We start from the raw sequence: 18009 nt of genomic DNA on the forward strand, positions 1-18009 counted from the left end.
GGCGGGGAGACATTTCTAGTCTCCACATAGCGGAGGCGTACTGAGAGATGGAGAACTCTCTCCCTTTCATTTAATTTTTTTGAAGATTTATTTATTTGACAGAGAGAGAGTGAGAGCGCGAGCGAGCATGCACAAGCAGGGGGAGAGGAAGAGGGAGAAGCAGGCTCCCTGACGAGCATCTCCCTTTCACTTTAATCAAATAAACAGACACGTCAGTTTGAAAAGCAGGGTACGCTCTACTCACTCATGGAAGGGAGCCTCTCGGGGCAGGTATGGTTTGCAAAGTAGGTGAAGTCTTCAGGAAGAAACGTTGTGGTTTGTAGGAAGGTTTCACTGTGGTTCAAGTCAAGAGGGTAATCTAGAGAGGTAAGAAAAAAGGCAGCTCAGACCGGCACAAGTCATCAATTCTGCAAGTCTCAGAGGAATACCAAAGAAGCATTTTTCTTAGATATCATCTTTTGCAGAATCAGGACTCTAGACTAGCTCTTCACTGCAGCTAAAAATTTGAACCCATCAATAAAAAGGTTAACCAGATGACACCATTTTAAGCAGTGTCTCTATTCTTACTGTTATTATAGCTTTATATGCTGTGTCCAAAAAACCCTACAACGTAATTAAAAACAAGCACACAAAAAACAACCAGCAGCCCCCCGCCCCATGTCTTCCTCTCTACAGGAACTAGTTTCACTTCTTTTAGCCAACTGCTTTAGCATTTACTTCCTGTATAGCTGTTCCAGATAATTCTGTTGTGACTTCCCACTGTGGGGCCTGTGGATTTTTGCTCCCTTCCCTGCCCTGCCCCTACCATACACACACCCTTTCATCCTCTTGTCTCCAAACATCTATGACTGCTGTGGTTCAGCCCGTCTTTAGCATCTACACTGAAGTATTTATTCTATAGATACTATTTGTAGTTGAGAAATGTGGGAAGTTATGATTCCTTTACTTTTCCTGCACAATTTGGTCTGTGGGCTTTGTTTTATATGGAGTCTGACCTAACTGCCACCACCATCCCTCTTAGGACATCCACAAGCATCAGGGATTCTCTCACTTTAGTTTCCCAAAGCAGGTCCCACACCATCCGACCCACTCCAGGCCCACTGGCTCTCCCTTGCACCTGCTGTACAGATGTCATCCATCAGCCTCCCTCCCTCAGCATCCTGGAGACTCCCTTCACTGCTCACCAGTGTGAACCCTCACTCTGCCTGGGTTCAATGTTTCCCTTTTTCTTGCTGGAACACATCTTCCAAGTAGCTCCCTAAGCAGATGATGGGGAGTGGTTTTTGAAACCTTTGTACACCTGACTCTTTTTGTTCTTTCTTACTTGATTCATAGGTTAGCTGGGTTTACAGAATGCTAGGCTGGAAACAATTCTCCCTAAGGATTGTGGAAGTGCTATCCACTACTTTCTAGATTCCACCTACACCTACCTGTTAAATCTGAAGCCAATTCCAGGTCTTTGTGCAAGTGACTGGGTATTTCTAAAAGTGTGATGAACTCTCTCTCGGTTCAAGAAATGTCACATTTCTATTTTAAGGTCTATTCTTACCCACTGTGTTGACCATTTGACCTTTACAGTCTAGAAATTCATGTCCTCCCTGTTCTAGAATCTGGGGGCAGGACTAGAGGTACCTCTGTGGGGAAGATTCTCTTCCTTCTGTATCCTACGCTCTTTCTGGAGAACAGAAAACATGAGTTAGATATTGGACTTCCTCGTCCTCTGATTTTCTCATTTTTTTCAATCTTTTTAAGAAAGATTTTATTTATTTGAGAGAGAGAGAGAACAAAAGAGACAGTGCACGAGTGGGCAGAGGGGCAGAGGGAGAGGGAGAAACAGGATCCCTGCTGTGCAGAGAGCTGGACTCGGGGCTTGGTCCCAGGACCTCTGGGATCATGACTTGAGCTGAAGGCAAACGTTTAACTGACTGAGCCACCCAGGCACCTTCTAGTCCTTCTTTTAATTATGATTTGTTATTTTTTTTATTTTAAAAAGTCCTTTTTTTTTCCTGAATATTCATTTCTTACAATATACTTTTTTCATGTTTGCAATCCTTTTACCCTCACATATCACATATGTGATAGCTGTTTGGCATTTTCTTTCACCAGCATAGCCTGCTTCTCCCAGTTTGCTGCTGCTTATTTGTTTTCATCTCTAGAACAGTGCTCCTTGGTCACCTGCTAATATTTAAGAATGGGGTACCAATCAGCTAACTGGAAGGGCTCTGACTGAGGTTCTTCATTGTAGGGTGTTCTGGTCAGAAGTCTGGTTTGGAAGCCTCCAGCATCAATATCTTAGGTTCTTTCTTTTTGGTCTAATCAGATTGCCCAGAGAGTGCTATTCTTTTTTAAGATTTTTTTTTTTTAAGTAATCTCTACCCCCATCGTGGGGCTTGAACTCACAATCCTGAGACCAAGAATCATATGCTCTCTGACTGAGCCAGCCAGGAGCCCCCAGAGCACTCTAATCTCTTGCCAGAAGGGTGTAGTCCTTTTTACAGGCACACTGGGACAGAAGAGGAAAAAGGAGCTGGGCGCACCTAAGCCAAGCCAGGTGCCCCAAGTTGAGGGGCCCGTTTTGCCATCCCTGAGGGTGATCAAGTCTCTAGTCTTTTGCCGGGATGGGGAAAGGATCTGGGTATCTGACTGCTTTTTAAATAGCTTTCAACTAATTTTTATCTTAGCTGCCACTTTTATTCTTATCTGCAAAAGTACTTGATATTGCTAATTCCTGAGCTTCTGGGGGATTTTGCAGTGGTTAGCAGCTTTCCCCGAGGCCACATTAACAGTCTGTCTTCCCAGGTCTGTTGAGCCCTGTATCACTGGTCCATCTGCTTTCCGACTTCCAACTTCTTGCTCTCTTCATTCTTCAGGGTTTATGCCATTGAACTCTCTCTCTCTCTCTCACACACACACACACACACACACACACATCTTCTTGTCGTCCCTAGGGAATCTGCGTGAAAGAGGACCTCCAACTTCTGTTTTTACAGATAAAGAAACCAAGGCACCATATACACGACTGGTACAAGGAGACTTGGCTAGTGCACGACAGAGAAACTCTGGGTTAGTGATCTTTCCATTACACTGTACTATTTTTTCAGAGTACTAACATCTTACTCACCAATCCCCTTTGGGATTCAGGCAGGTTCTATGAAAATTAAAACTTCCTATTCAAACTAGCTTTTGCGCTGGAGAATTCTACAATCTTCGACTCAGATATTTTTTAAACAACATTGTGAGAGGGTTTCCAAGAATCAACAGCTAATAAAATCAGTGAATCCTTTATATAGGCACACACTATCTGCTCTATAAGTGCCCACAGGACACAACTCAGAGTCGACTTGAAGAGAATTCAGTCTCTTAACGGGGGTGAGGTGGGGGTGGGAGGACAGGGGAGGACACAGAATGCTTTCTATCCTTTTTCTTAACAGCTTTCCTGAAAAACACCAAGCCTGCATTAATGGGCATAAACAAAACCAACATGAACCTTAAAGGCAAAATTACATTTACACAGAAATTAGCCCCAAGTCCTCAGTTTGTACATGCAAACCTGTCCTAAATTGATCTTTTTTGAAGGTATTAACACTTCAAAAAGCTATGTCAAGAACCTCCAATACTAATCATTACTCTGGATAATTCTGATTTTGCTTAATTATATGTGTGTGTGTATAAATATATAAATGATTTTCTTTAAGAAAAGTTTTCACATGTACCAGACAATGTGTATTTTGTGATATGCACATGTGTAGAGGGAAAAGCCGCTTCGAAACAGCATCACGGTAATTACATTTGCTTCTCTGAAGGAGAAGAAATTCCCAGAGGCATTATAATAGCATTTTCATAAGCAAATTAAAAAAAATCACAGAAGAGAATAGTAATTCCGAGCAATGACAGAACCAAGCCTTAGAACTATAACCTAAACAGGAAATAAATGAAAACAAAACTAACATGTAGAAGAGACAAGACACTTTCTAGCCTTAGCAATCCTACCTTGAGGGTTTGTGAGAAGATACAGATAAAGCCGTTTCTACTCCCTTCAAACACTAATAAGCCCCATAGCAACCAGCAAAACAAAAGACAAAAATCAGCACCACTTATTTTTTCTTCTGATTACTAAATTAATAGTAATTTTTTAAAGACCCCACAAATATACTTTTTTTTTTTAAAGATTCCATTTATTTATTTGACAGAGAGAGAGAGAGAGAGAGAGAGAGAGATATCACCAGTAGGCAGAGTGGCAGAGAGAGACAGAGAAACAGACCCTGGGATCATGAACTGAGCCGAAGGCAGACGACTCACTGACTGAGCCACCCAGGTGCCTCCAAATATACAACTGCTAAGTGGAAGTAAACGTGCCCTACACCTTGAGGAGAAACCTCCCCCCTCAAAAACCTTCATTTCCACCTAAAATTTCTAATTTTAAACCTAAAATTTCTAATTTTAAATTCTTTACATAAAAATTTAATTGAGGGCAGCCCCGGTGGCACAGCGGTTTAGCACCGCCTGCAGCCCGGGGTGTGATCCTGGAGACCCGGGATAGAGTCCCACGTCGGGCTTCCTGCATGGAGCCTGCTTCTCCCTCTGCCTGTGTCTCTGCCTCTCTCTCGCTCTCTCTGAATAAATAAATAAATAAATCTTTAAAAAAATTTTAATTGAAACCTGCTTTCTCACCAGTAGAAACCTTTTAAAGAAGTGGAAGAGGCAGAGGAAATTAACGGCTTGTGAGCTGGTAAAGCTGCCTGACTACTGTGGGGTGCCAGGTCTCCTTTCCAGCTGCCCAGAAATGGGCACTTCCAAATGACAGCTTTTTCCTCTTCCTCTTTTTTTTTTTTTTTTTTAGATTTTGATTTTTAAAGTAATCCCTACACCCAGTGAGGGGCTTGAGCTCACAACCCGGAGATGCCAAGTCACAAGCTCCCTTGGCTGAGTCAGCCAGGCGCCCCTTCCTCTTCCTCTTCTACAGAGCATCCCTCCCGAACAAGGGAGGGGCTGGCAGGATAAAACAAGCCTGATGAATTTCTATGGCCATGGCTTTATTTTTTAATTTAAGTGTAATCTATTTTATATCAGGACATGTTCTCCCAGCATGGGAGGTAGGAAGGGCAAAGAAGGCACCGCTTCTACATTTATAAAATGGAAAAACAACAGATATCCTTCCTACCTACAAATTCAGATGGCCTGATTATTCAACTTTGCTTTATACCAGTGGTTCAGCAGCCACGCCTGCACATTAGATCATCTATGAGACTTTAAAAAATCCTAATAATGCCCAGGCTATTTTCCAGATTAATTAAATAAGAATCTTTGGGGTACATGCATTGGTATTTTTTAAAGCCCCGTCTTGGAAGGGTTTTTCCATGTGTACTCGGGCTGATGGCTACCCTAATACATAGGAGTGGCAAAAATCTGCCTTCTCCCTTATCTTACCAAACCCAGTTGAGCAGGGACTGGGAAATACTGACCAATAGATTCCAGGAAGAACCACCACTTTCCCTTTCCATTTGAGAAAAGACCAAACACTTACCTCTCTGCTTGAAAAATGTGGAAATTTTATATACTAGAAAAATGTCATCAGAATGAATATCTGTACAATATAAAGAATTAGCATTTTTCACAACTTAGCATGCCTAAGGATGACCCTGCACCTGCTCAGTGAGCAGACATTGGAATGCTCATGGGCTGAGCATCTAAAAACTGGAAAGAATAAGAATATCTAGCTCACTGAATATATTACCAAACACCCCGGCAATGACTTTATTCACGTTATTTGCTTATGGCAACAGACCTGTTTCCAAGGATGTGGGCAAGAGAACATTCTTCTGAGTATGTGACTGTAAGAGGGTCCGGGCCAGAGGTGTGAGGAGGTTTGTGTCTATGTGTGTATGCACGTATATATAGAGGTAAGAAATGTCCCGCTGGGTGAAAGTTACAGGTAGAATGACACTTCCAAACTCATATTTAAGAATGAGAAAGGACAGGTCACTCAACCACTCACCTTATCTATAAGACTAAGTGGGGGGGAGGGGGGCTGCCGGCTGGCTCAATAGATGTAAGACTCTTGATCTCAGGTGGTGGGTTTGAGCCCCACTGTGGGAGTAGAGATTACCCCAGAACAGAAATAACTTTAAAAAGAAAAAAAAAAAAAAAAAAACCCTAAGTGGCTGGACAAGATGAACCCAGAGAATTTTATTCTGATGCCAATGTTCTTTTGAGCATCTCTGCCACTACTCACAGGAAGCTCTGCAGGATTCCCAATCTCACACACACATGGCTTTTGGTGACAAGAAACTGCTTCTCTAATTTACCACATCAGGTGTATTTCCTGGCTTACAGTCCTCATTCCCTTAAGTGCATTCTTATTAGACAATCACCATTTTAGCTTTCAAAGGTAAAGAAAGCTAGCATTACTTAAACGTCACACAAGGGCTTTCAGCTACACTTGGCCTAATGAAGGCTGCAGATCGTAGGTGCATGCCCTAGCACTGTGTCCAGGGTGCATGCAGCTGCAGAGCTCACAGAACCACCTCAGTCCTGCGACCACCACAGTCCTGCTACCTTTGTCAAGCCTCCCAATGGCTCCCGGAGGGAGTGGTCAGGTCAGAAATGACAGTCACCCAACCTTCTCAGCAGCTTCAGGCCCAGAGTCTTCCCTCTGACCGTGACAGACAGAGAACTATTTTGGAATGAATAAAAATGGTGGGTTTTCACTGGATTCACTGCCAGTGAAATACTACTTCCTTTTTAATACTTCCACTCCCCAAGGATGTGCCAACAACACAGAAGCCAATTAAGATGGTAATCTCGGAATTAGGTTACACATAAAATGTTTTCTTGTTAAATCTATTCACTCATGCACTCAAAAACCACTTCCTGAGGGGCCTATATGCTAGGCAGTATAATTGTGCTGGGGCTACACAGACTGGAGAGGCAATGAAGGCACTGTGGGTTCCTAGAGGTCAGCAAGCCCAACCCCACAGCCACATCAAGTCCTATAACTCCTGGGTGCTTCTGCCCTCTCATCCCTAAAGTGGGAACACAGCATTTACCACACTGAGTTCCTATGACAAGTCCACAAGGCAATGCAAGTAAACTGTCTAGCACATAGTAAGACAGCCCCTGATAGCAAAGACTTCCAATTTATAAGGGAAATAGATACCATGAACACAAAATGGATTATTACTCCAACCAGAGGGATGCTGGCAAGAAGTATTTTGGTGTATTATAATCTGAAAATAAACACATGTAAAGTCAAATAACGAGTCCCAGGATATGCCTTCCAAGGGTGCAAGTCACTCAGTACCTGGTTTTCAAGGACAATAAGCCCTGAGGGAGTCAGTGAGATTCTGTGCTTGTGAAGGGACAGGAATCCTGCTTGTGCCCTGCTAACTTCAGAGATAAAACAGACTACTTCGCCAAATGCCCAGATGGAAGTCCTAGCATCATCTGACCTTGGCCAGGCATGAACACTTGGACTGGATAAATGTCATGGCAGCACAAATGTTCCTTTTTCCTCACTGATTCATCACGGGAAAGAGCTCTGGAGAAGCAAAGAACTCCCTAGTTTCATCACACGATGAGAAGCAGGTTTGGGGCGGGATTCAGGAAAAGTCATATGACCCATCACTCCAACACCCCCAAGTTATTTGTATTACACAGAAGTAGAAGTCACATAAAATCCTGCCTACCGGACAGGGCCACGCTTGAGTCAAGGGAGACATAGTGTGTGGGGATTATTTGCAAAGTCTAACGCCACACACGATGAATTAGGAAACAGAAGTGTGCTCAGTCTTCTCCCAAGACCTCAGGCACTCTACTGGTTCCTCTTCCAGGTCTGGTTCAGAGCTCAGGTAATTGTCCCCTGAAACCACAATTTGGCTGAAAAACTCTGAAAAGTCCATCACTTGCTCTTTGCAAACACGAAGAGAGGAAGTATCAAAGCTTCAGTTTGCTAACTCTACTCCTTTGTTGCTAAGGTGGCCAGCAGGGCAGACTGAAGATAAACGAGGATGTGGTCAATTCTTTTAAGAATTTCACTGCTCTCTGAGAGGCAATGCTTTCTCCTAGATCCCAAGCACCACAGAATTCTCATTTGCAATGTTTGCAAAGCAATTTCACATTCTACAGTGAGCTCTGGACAATCGCAGGACTCACTACCGAAGAAAAGAGGGCTGATTTGGAGAAAAGAATATTTCTTAAACGATGCTCAGAATACTGCACCAGGCTTGAGTGAAGTGAGGAAAGCACACTAGTTCTCAGTTAAAGGAATAAAAGGCAAATCACAAATGCTTAGCAAAATAAAATCTCAGAATCTATTTTTTAAATAAAAATCGCCCCTGGCCAGATAGGAGAAGCCTCACGATCGTCCCATTTAACCATCTGGAAATACTTTCTACGTTCAATTTTTGGAAGAGTTAAAAAGAGAGACAAAAAAGACAGCTTTCAAAGGTGAAGAACTTGCTGTGTTTAGCGTTTATAAAAATAGTTAAGAGTCAAAACTATGATTCAGGAGCAAGTTCTTTTAATATAATGTTAGGCAAGCCATCTAACCTCTGTGTTCTTTCTTCCTCTTTATATAATTACTGCTTACAAGATAATAAAAGCCACAGGTAAAAGTTCCAAAGATCGAGAAGGCAGAAATGTTCATTCTTGTGTCTGTCATTGCTATCTTTAGCTTAACAGTCTGAAAAGCCTTCTGCAAAGCTGAATGATTCTAACCACCAAACTCAGCCATGTAGCTAGCAGTAAACCACAGGATGAAAACTACACCTGACAAGGGAAGGTAAACCAGGTGAACAATGAAACTTTTTCCAGAAATTGCTTTTTTAATTTGTGGAGACTGTCCTAGATTATGTGATTATTAGGAAATGGAAAGTTGTTAAAGTCTCAAAGCATTCATAAACAAGGTACACAAGTCCTACTGGGCTGACCAAACTCAAGTACAGTCCAAGAGGAAGAAAAGAGTTGGAGCAGCTCTTACAGTGCGGCAAGCAGAGCCAGATTTGCTTTGAAAATACCATGGAGAGGCACCTGGGTGGCTCGGTTGGTTAGACATCTGTCTTTGGCTCAGGTCATGATCCCAGAGTCCTGGGATCTGAGTCCACATTGTCAAGTCCATATTGTTGGGCTCCCTGCTCAGCGGAGAGCCTGCTTCTCCCTCACCTTCTGCCCGTCCCCCCTACTTGTGTTCTTGCTCTCTCGCTCTGTCAAATAAATAAACAAGTAATCCATAAAAAAGAAAATAAAATGGACCACCACTAACACCACCATATGCAACAAAACAAACCAACCCCACAATGTTGAGCTGTTAAATAAGTAAGTATAAGGAAGTCTGGTTGTATGGGAACATATTTTGAAATCAAATTCTTTCCAGAAACAGCTTTTGGTTGCTCCTGTTTTGCTGGTGTCCTAAATATATACTTCATTTTGGTACTCTCTTGGAGGCTAGACCACTGAAAAAAAAGGGGAGGGGGGTCTTAAAAGATACTCCTTGCCTCCTCTACCCTGAAAAGTCTTAGGAGTGAAACTGCAGCTATCCAGCCACCCTTATTATACTGTCAGCAACATGAACAAGGATTCATTTTGCAAGTCTCTTTTTTAGTAATGAGGTAATATGACTGGCCAAACCTTCTCTTTTATAATGTATTTTTTCCCATCAAAAATAATTATCCGAACCAAATTTACCTTTGTGGGGAGGAGACATTCTTTTTTTTTTTTTTAAGATTTTATTTTTTTATTAGAGATACAGAGAGAGAGAGAGAGAGGCAGAGACACAGGCAGAGGGAGAAGCAGGCTCCATGCAGGGAGCGCGACGTGGGACTCGATCCCCAGTCTCCAGGATCCTGCCCTGGACCAAAGGTAGTACTAAACCGCTGAGCCACCTGGGCTGCCCGGGGAGGAGACATTCTAATCAGGCCACTTTTCTACTAACAATATACCTGAGTCATTCACACTGCTATTCCTCTTCGCATAAGCACTGCGAACCACCTGCTCATAAACCTGAGCGCCAATAGTTCTCATGTTGTCCCGGATCAGAATGCCTTGAGCTTGCATCATGAAGAGGTAGGTGTTCACTGCAGAAGACAGAAGGGAAGGGGAAAAAGACATGAATTCAAAAGCAATCATTAAAACAAAACAAGAAAACAAACATATTTGGGCTTTCCTTGTTTCTCTCTTAAAAAAAAAAAAACAAAAAACTTATTTCAGTTCTAAAATCCCAAAATGCCTTACCTCTATTTTTCATACTGGGCTCTATGTTTCCAGGATAACAACATTTCCTGGGTAGCTCAGTAGGACTAAGGGGAATTTCTGTCAGTATTCGGCAGTTTTAGGAAAAAAACCCAAACAAAACCCATAAATTAAAAAAGCTACATTCCACCAAGTCTTCAAATATCCAGTCTGTATCCCAGCACTGTGATGATCACAAAACCTTTATGGATTGATTAAAACAAGTATTAAAAACAATCTCATCTCACTTTAAGTTTACTTCCCCAGTGCTCACTGGCTATCCTCAGAGAAAGGAAAGCAATGATTGTTCTGCCTACTAGAAACATCTAGGTCCAGATCTGGTCTTGGCCCTAAAATCCAAAGCAACGGGAAGAGAACAGACAGTTTGGTCCCAGTGTCAATTGAAACACACTCCCTTTATAATATATACAAATACTGAACTATTACGTTGCACACCTGAGACAAATACATCAACTATACTTCAATAAAAGCAAAACAGAACAAAAAATTCATTCTTAAACACATGATTATTCAGCTTAACAGTCCAATCACTGTCATCCCTAGGGAAGGATCTCCACTTGAGTTTTTCTGAAGTGTCTCTGAGATGTGAAATGAGGGAGTCAAAAAGATGACTCAGTAGAGTTCCTGTATTCCCCCTTCCAATCTCAAACACCATGCCATCCATTTTCAAGGAGCTGTAAGGTTTTAAAAGACGGCTTCCTAACCAGCCATTCTAATCTACCCACTTTTCTCTTCACCACTGTAGAAGGGGGCGTGTCTTACAGGGGTGGCACATTTACAAATCCAAACTCTGGTGTGCGCTGGAGATCATCTGGATGGTTGGCTGCCCTCCAACCAGGCCTCAGGCAGATATGCTACCAACAGCCTGGGCCACTCTGCCAGACTTGATACACATGGCCTCAGGCTGTCCTGGCTCTTCCACGAAACATATTTTATTGTCACCACTTCATCATTATTATCACAGTGTCCTGTACACAATGCGCAGTAAATAATGACTAAATGGATGAACCCTAGATGTCAATTTACTTTATTTCAAGCTACTGTGTTTGGTGCTTGTACTGGTGACAGGGGTGGGGATGGGGACAGACCAACTGGCAAAACGCTCCATGAAAACCCCAGGTGGCCCACATTAAACAGGGACATAAACCTAAGGATATCAATGATCTCTAAGGTATATCCTGAGCCATAAAATAATAAAAGACAAGTCAATGTTCATAATGCTCTCAGAACCAAGGTAGTTTCAAAGTAGGCCTTGCAGCAACTGGAAGACAACCATAGGTCAATTTCTGGCAGGGGCAGAGTAGAGATCAGATAAGAGTATTTATTCTCTATGGCCAGGAAAGTTACGGGAAAAGATAGCTCCAAATGCTTAAAAAAAAAAAAATTCTGTGAAGCCAGTAAAAAGCAAGAGTAACATCTCAGTTTTTATCTACAGCAGATAGCACAGTGCCTGGTCACAGGGGTAAGACAGTCTAGAAATATCCCTAAACAGAAGATTTAAACTCCATCCAGTATCGAATTTCTAATGTGGTTTCATGTTTTCTTTTTCTTTTTTTCTTTTTTTTAACATTTGGGCTACAAAGTAAGTACATTACACATATTACATATAACTGCCCTGAAATCTTCCTTCTAACCCCAACATAATACTAAACTAGCTGTCTTCAAGAATATGAAAACAAGGGCAGCCTGGGTGGTTCAGAGGTTTAGCACCTGCCTTCAGCCCAGCACGTGATCCTGGAGACCCGGGATCGAGTCCCACATCGGGCTTTAAAAGAAAGAATATGGAAATATTTATTTATTTATTTATTTATTAAAGATTGTATTTATTTATTCATGAGAGACAGAGAGAGGCAGAGACACAGGCAGAGGGAGAAGCAGCCTCCATGCAGGGAGCCCGATGTGGGACTCGATCCCGGGTCTCCAGGATCACGCGCTGGGCTGAAGGCAGGTGCTAAACCTCTGAACCACCCAGGGATCCCCGAAACAAATACTAAACATTTCATGTAAGGCTGTTAGCTGGGCACTGCAAAAAATATACCACTTCCCTTCCTCTAAATTTCAGTCTTCTTCATACTTTTATCTTCTGCACTGCAAAGGACACTGCTGTTGGCTCCTCTTTTAAATTCTCCACCCCTACCCTACTTTTTGAAGATTTATTCATTTATTTGAGAGAGCCAGCGAGCAAGCAGGGGGAGGGGCAGAAGGAGTGGGAAAAGCAGATTCCCCACTGAGCACGAAGACAAACACAGGGCACAATTCCAGGACCCCCGAGATCATGACCTGAGATGAGGCCAAGAGCCATCCAGGCGCTCCCTCCCTCTATTCTGGAATCCCAAGTGGGGCCCATGAATTTGCACTTGCATCAAGCTCATAAGTGATACCAATGTGGAGGGTCTGAGGACATTTCCAGAATGATGGCTCTAGAGAACTTCAGCTACATAATAAATAATGAGTAACATTGAGCCCTTAATTATGTAATTCTTTATTTCATTTAATCCTCATAATTATCCTAAGAGGCCAGTAATACTATTCAATTTACAATTTCTAGATCTCAGGTTCTCCATGCAGCTTCACCAAGGTCAGCTGAGCAATGGACCTTGCACCAGGTATATCTTTTTTTTTTTTTTTAATTTTTATTTATTTGTGATAGTCACACATTGAGAGAGAGAGAGAGAGAGGCGGAGACATAGGCAGAGAGAGAAGCAGGCTCCATGCACCGGGAGCCCAATGTGGGATTCAATCCCGGGTCTCCAGGATCGCGCCCTGGGCCAAAGGCAGGCGCTAAACCGCTGCGCCACCCAGGGATCCCGCACCAGGTATATTTATGCTCAAAGGACTAAGCTCTAAGACCTCGCTCATCCCTCAAAGATTTCAGGTACCCACATGGTTTACACGATTATTGCTAAGAAGGCAGTCTTTATCTCCTCCACAAAGGTACCAGATGGATCTTTCTTAATTACAGATTTATCCATGCTGCTCCTGCTCAAAAGCCTTCCATCCAGGGGCTTCCGCTCCCCTGTCTGCCATGCAAATCTCATTAATTCTTCAACCCCCAGTTTACATATATCTTCGGTCCTCCTCAAATTTCTGCAGTACTGTTACAGATTATTTAAAAATGTGCCTTTTGTTTATATTTTGCCTTAGGTGGCTGTCTCACGTTAGGGTTGTCATTCAATTAACAAATGTACATAAATCACCTATTTATGCTCTTTCTGATTATCTACAGGAATTAGCACAATGCTGAAAAAAATAAAAGGGTGAGGAAGAAAATAAACACAAATTCATAGCCTCAGGATTGGACGGGATTGTGAAGAATACTTTTCAACACCTTTAATGCTTCCACACCAACCCCACAACCGTGCCTTCCAAGAAGACTGAGTCAGTATGTAAAACACAGCCGTCTTCGAAGAAAATCCTACTTTGGGTTGGTTCCAAAATGTTTCCCAATCACTTTTACCCACTGGTTCTCATTCCACCTCTTGACAGAACAGTCAAATCCCTTTCTCCTGCCTGGGATAGCCCAAGACAGCATTTTCAATTTCCCTCCACCCACCTAACCCGGCCCCGCCTCCCAAGGCTAGGCAGCCCCTTGTCCTTTGTGTGCCCCTCCTCCACATCCTGGCTGCTGGCCTGGAGATACTGGCCCAGCAGTCTTCACTTGACAAGAAGTGGTGCCATGCTCACAGAGCAGTCCAGGTGCAGGCTGATGCGCCCAGAAACAAGCAGGACCACCAGCAACCCTCTTCCATCTGTTACAGAGTGGTCCACTAGACCTCCTCTTGGTGATTCACAATGCAGGATAATACAAGGCTAAAGAAATTCTACACCAGAGATGTTCAACTATCTAAAACCAGCCATGTCCCAAACCAGCCCTACTTCCTCCAGATGATTAAGCAACATCAAGTGATTCCCTGCAGAACTTTGGGAAATTCTGTTTTAGACATTTCTATTAACAGAATTTAGAAGTTGCCATTATTTGTGGGTAATCAACTGATAATTGCTGAATGTCATGGATAAACAGCAGTCACACCGAATCATATTAAGCTTGCTGGAGGCAAAAATCCTCCATTCTTTCTAAATATGGGCTGCTAAAGCTGCCTCTTTCGTCTTTTGTGCTCAGGCACTTGGTTATACAGATCAAACCGCAGGACCTTACAAATGTCCCCATTAAAAGTCCTGTTACGAAATTGGCATGTGGATCCGGCCTAAGCTAGGAAGTTCATATGCACACACATTGCTTTTGATCTAAATTATCTCATTTAAAATTCACATCTTTGTAAGGTAGATATCATCTTGATTTTTTATTTTAGATAAGGAAGCCAAGTCCTCCATAAGTCATTTACCCAAGGTCACATGGTCAGTGAAGTAAAAAAAAAAAAAAAAAAAAAAAAAACCAGAGGTGACATCATTTTGAAGTTTTTGGGAAAACAGTACTTTCCAATAATATGGTCTCTATCATTGGTAGCTGAATCACAGCTGAAAAAAAAAACAACCTAATTTAAATTGGCACACACTTGTTAAGTCCTTCATTGTGTCAACAAGTATCTACCGAGCACCTGTTTTCCTGGGTACTTTTTACAGGCAGTACTGGCCACAGGGGGCCAAGTATAAGTAAGACAACACAGAATAAGGTACAGACACAAATATGAAATTATAAAGCAGGGCGATAAATGCTAAAATAACATTTACTACAAATTCAGGCTTACTAATTACTTTCTTACACTTCCACAAGAAACCGTAATTACTATCCAGCCCCAGTATCTAGGTTGAGGGACCTCTCATGACCATAATGCAGTGGAGAAAAATAAGCTCCATTCAGGTTTACATAATTGGAAATTTCCATCCAGGTGCCAATGTAAGCAGCCTTGGGCCATGGCATTAACTGGAGCTTTTCTGGGAGCAAAGCACTGGGTCTCCTAACCGGAAGACATACTCTACTTTCCATTAGAATTCCGGTCAGCCTCCATATCCATATGAATCAGGTAAATGATTTTCACTTGAACACACATAGTAATAAAAGACTCTGACTTATAAAATTCCTCGCAAGATAATGGGACCTAACATTCCAGATTAAGGGCAAAATAATTTGAGGAAAAGACAAAATTACAAGATTCTCTATACTTAAAGATTTCATAATTTTTTAACCTAAAAATGTGTATTCTTAATGTTTGTTACATCTGGCTTGGTACGCTAAAAGCAGAAAAAGAAAGTCATTCTTTTCCTGACCACTCTTAAAGATCTGTGTCTTACCCTCAAATACACAAACACCCCAACATGCACACATGCATGTACACACACACACAGCCCAATCTAACGTCCCTTCTTTATTTTCCCACTTGACATACTACACATTTTCTTATTATTTGCCATTCTACTGTTATTTCCTCACTAGAATGTGAGTTCCATGAGTGCAAGGAGCTATGCCCCTGGTGGCTAGAACAGTGTGTCTGGAACATAGAAGATGTACAACCAATATGTGAATAAGTGAGTTAGTCAGGACACTAAACAATTGAGTCTTCTGAACTAAGCTGTGCCCAAGAAGACATAGGTTTGGGATTCCAAGTCCTTCTCTTATATTAGCTCCTTCTCCTTTATGGGAGAAATCCAAAATGTCGTTCCCCAACCTATTCCTAAGAAAAGTTAAGCAATTCCTTTTTATTAATTCAGCATACCCACTACATAGATTAATTTTCCCCCCAAATGTGTTCTCTGGTACTCTCCCTCCTCACAAAGTTTTTTTTCATGTTCCTTAATATAATGCACAAGTTTATTCAAAACCTTATACGACAGGGACACCTGAGTGGCTCTGTCAGTTAAGCGTCCGACTCTTGGTTTCAGCTCAAATTATGATCTCATAGGTAGAGATCAAGCCCTCCATGGGGCTTCTTGTTCAGCAGGGAGTCTGCTTGAAGATTCTCCCCCTGCCCCTCTCCCCACTTGCATGCACACACACTCTCTCAAAAATAAACAAATCTTTAAAAAAACACAACAAAACTTTGTACAACATTATTTATAATAATAATAAAAAAAAACACTGGGAAAAACCTAAATGTTCATCCAGAAAAGACTGGTTGAAAAAATTACTGTACATTCATATGATAAAGCACTATGAGGCCATAAAGAGTGAGGAACCGTTAAAAATAGCTCCAAACTGGAAAGAACCTACAAGTCCATCTACAGTAGAACAAATTAAAAACGTGTAGCTTATGTGAATCTTGGAATACTATATAGCAACCAGAATGAACAGTCTGTATGCAACCACACTGATCTCTCATACATCCTGTAGAACAAAGACATCAAAAAACACATGGTATTATTCCATTTACATAAAGTCTAAACAACTAGTCTACAGTGTAAGAAGTCAGGAGAATAGGTATCTCTGGAGTGGGCAGTGGAGAAAGAGGGCTTTGGCATTTTTTTTTTTATTTCTTGACCTGGGCACTGGTTACACAAGCGTGTTCATTTCATAAGAATTCATCAAGCTGTTCACTTATTTGTGAACATTTTAATAAGTATGTTATATTTCCATAAAATTTACCCCCTCCAAAAAACCCCAAAAAGAATGAAGAAAATCTGCGAACCAAATTCCAAGGTTATCTTTTTAAATGAAAAAAAGCAAAGAGCGCTAATAGTGTGCACACACATGTGTGTGCTGTTTCAGCAACAAGGTGAAATTTTATACACTCACACATTTTTATAAAAAGAAGCATACAAAAGGCAAACCAGGTAAAACACTCATTATACATCTGTTATGTGCCAAGAACTGCCCTCTGCTCTGTGGATAAAAAGTTAACTATAAATAAGATACAGTCCTTGTGATTATCTGCAGTGCAGGACCCAGACAAGGAAACCAACAACTAGTCATGTTTCCAAGGGACAGGAGAGTGGCTACTATATCATACTGTGAGGGCAAGGTTGGAAAAACACTCTCAAGAAGAAGAAGAGTCTAGAGTAGGTCTTAAAAGAAGAGTGCAGAACAGGCTGGGGAACAGCACCCATGAGGATGAACGGGCATCAAGGGAGAAAGCGCACTTGAGGACTGAAAAGCAGTTCAGTACGCTGGACTGAGGGTATGTATAGCGAAAATGTGAGATGAGGCTAGAAAAACAAAGGGTGCCAAGATTACAAAGGGCTTTGTGTGCTATATTTAGGGGCTTGACATTGAAGAAATAGTCTAGGATCAGATTTCAGGTGGGCCAACTAGTAGGTATCAATCAAAACAAGCAAATTCACCCCTACTCACTTTCATGGCTTCAGATATTCAGCTGACATTTTTAGTATCTAGACCTAAGTTCCTTAAGCAAAGGAAGAAAGTTCTTTGGATGAACTGAGGCTGTGTGTGTGTGTAGAATCCCACTTGGTTACTAAAAGCTGGGTGTCCGAATCTTACCAAAAGCCCTATTTTCGATCTACGTGAAGCAGCAGGAGGAATATCCTGTCTGCCAAATTTGGAGCCAGCAGATGGAGTAAAGATGTCAAGATTGAAAGCCAGGGACCATTCATACCAACTACAGTGGGAGAGCTGGGGTGGAGGGAGGGCTTTTGACAGGCAGCAAAGGTGCTGCTTCACATTTGAGTGGGCTGCCAACCGCCCTGTCCTTCCCCTGGATGAGCTCACACCAGGCTTCTCTGTTCTGCCCACCCCTACAGACCACGCAAGGTGTGATCTATAACAGTTGTCAAGTACATTCCAGGAAAACACTGCAACATATCCATGAGCTAGGGTTGTATGCCATGTCCACGCTCTCAAAATAAAAAAGGATG

The 18009-nt window shown here is 42.0% G+C and overlaps 1 protein-coding gene across 2 annotated transcripts in view; it reads right to left on the bottom strand.

Annotated features, from left to right (window-relative positions):
- Positions 1–18009, bottom strand: part of B4GALT5 (beta-1,4-galactosyltransferase 5) — a 76059-nt gene that overhangs the window by 10067 nt on the left and 47983 nt on the right. For both annotated transcript variants that reach the window (XM_025470377.3, XM_035705778.2), the window contains exons 2-3: positions 9936–10070; positions 245–358 (exon numbers count right to left, since the gene is read on the bottom strand). In XM_025470377.3, coding sequence (XP_025326162.1) covers positions 245–358; positions 9936–10070 — 249 coding nt within the window. The remainder of the gene's footprint in view (positions 1–244; positions 359–9935; positions 10071–18009) is intronic.

The sequence above is a fragment of the Canis lupus genome, chromosome 24 (assembly GCF_003254725.2).
Source record: "Canis lupus dingo isolate Sandy chromosome 24, ASM325472v2, whole genome shotgun sequence".
Classification (NCBI taxonomy): Eukaryota; Metazoa; Chordata; class Mammalia; order Carnivora; family Canidae; genus Canis; species Canis lupus.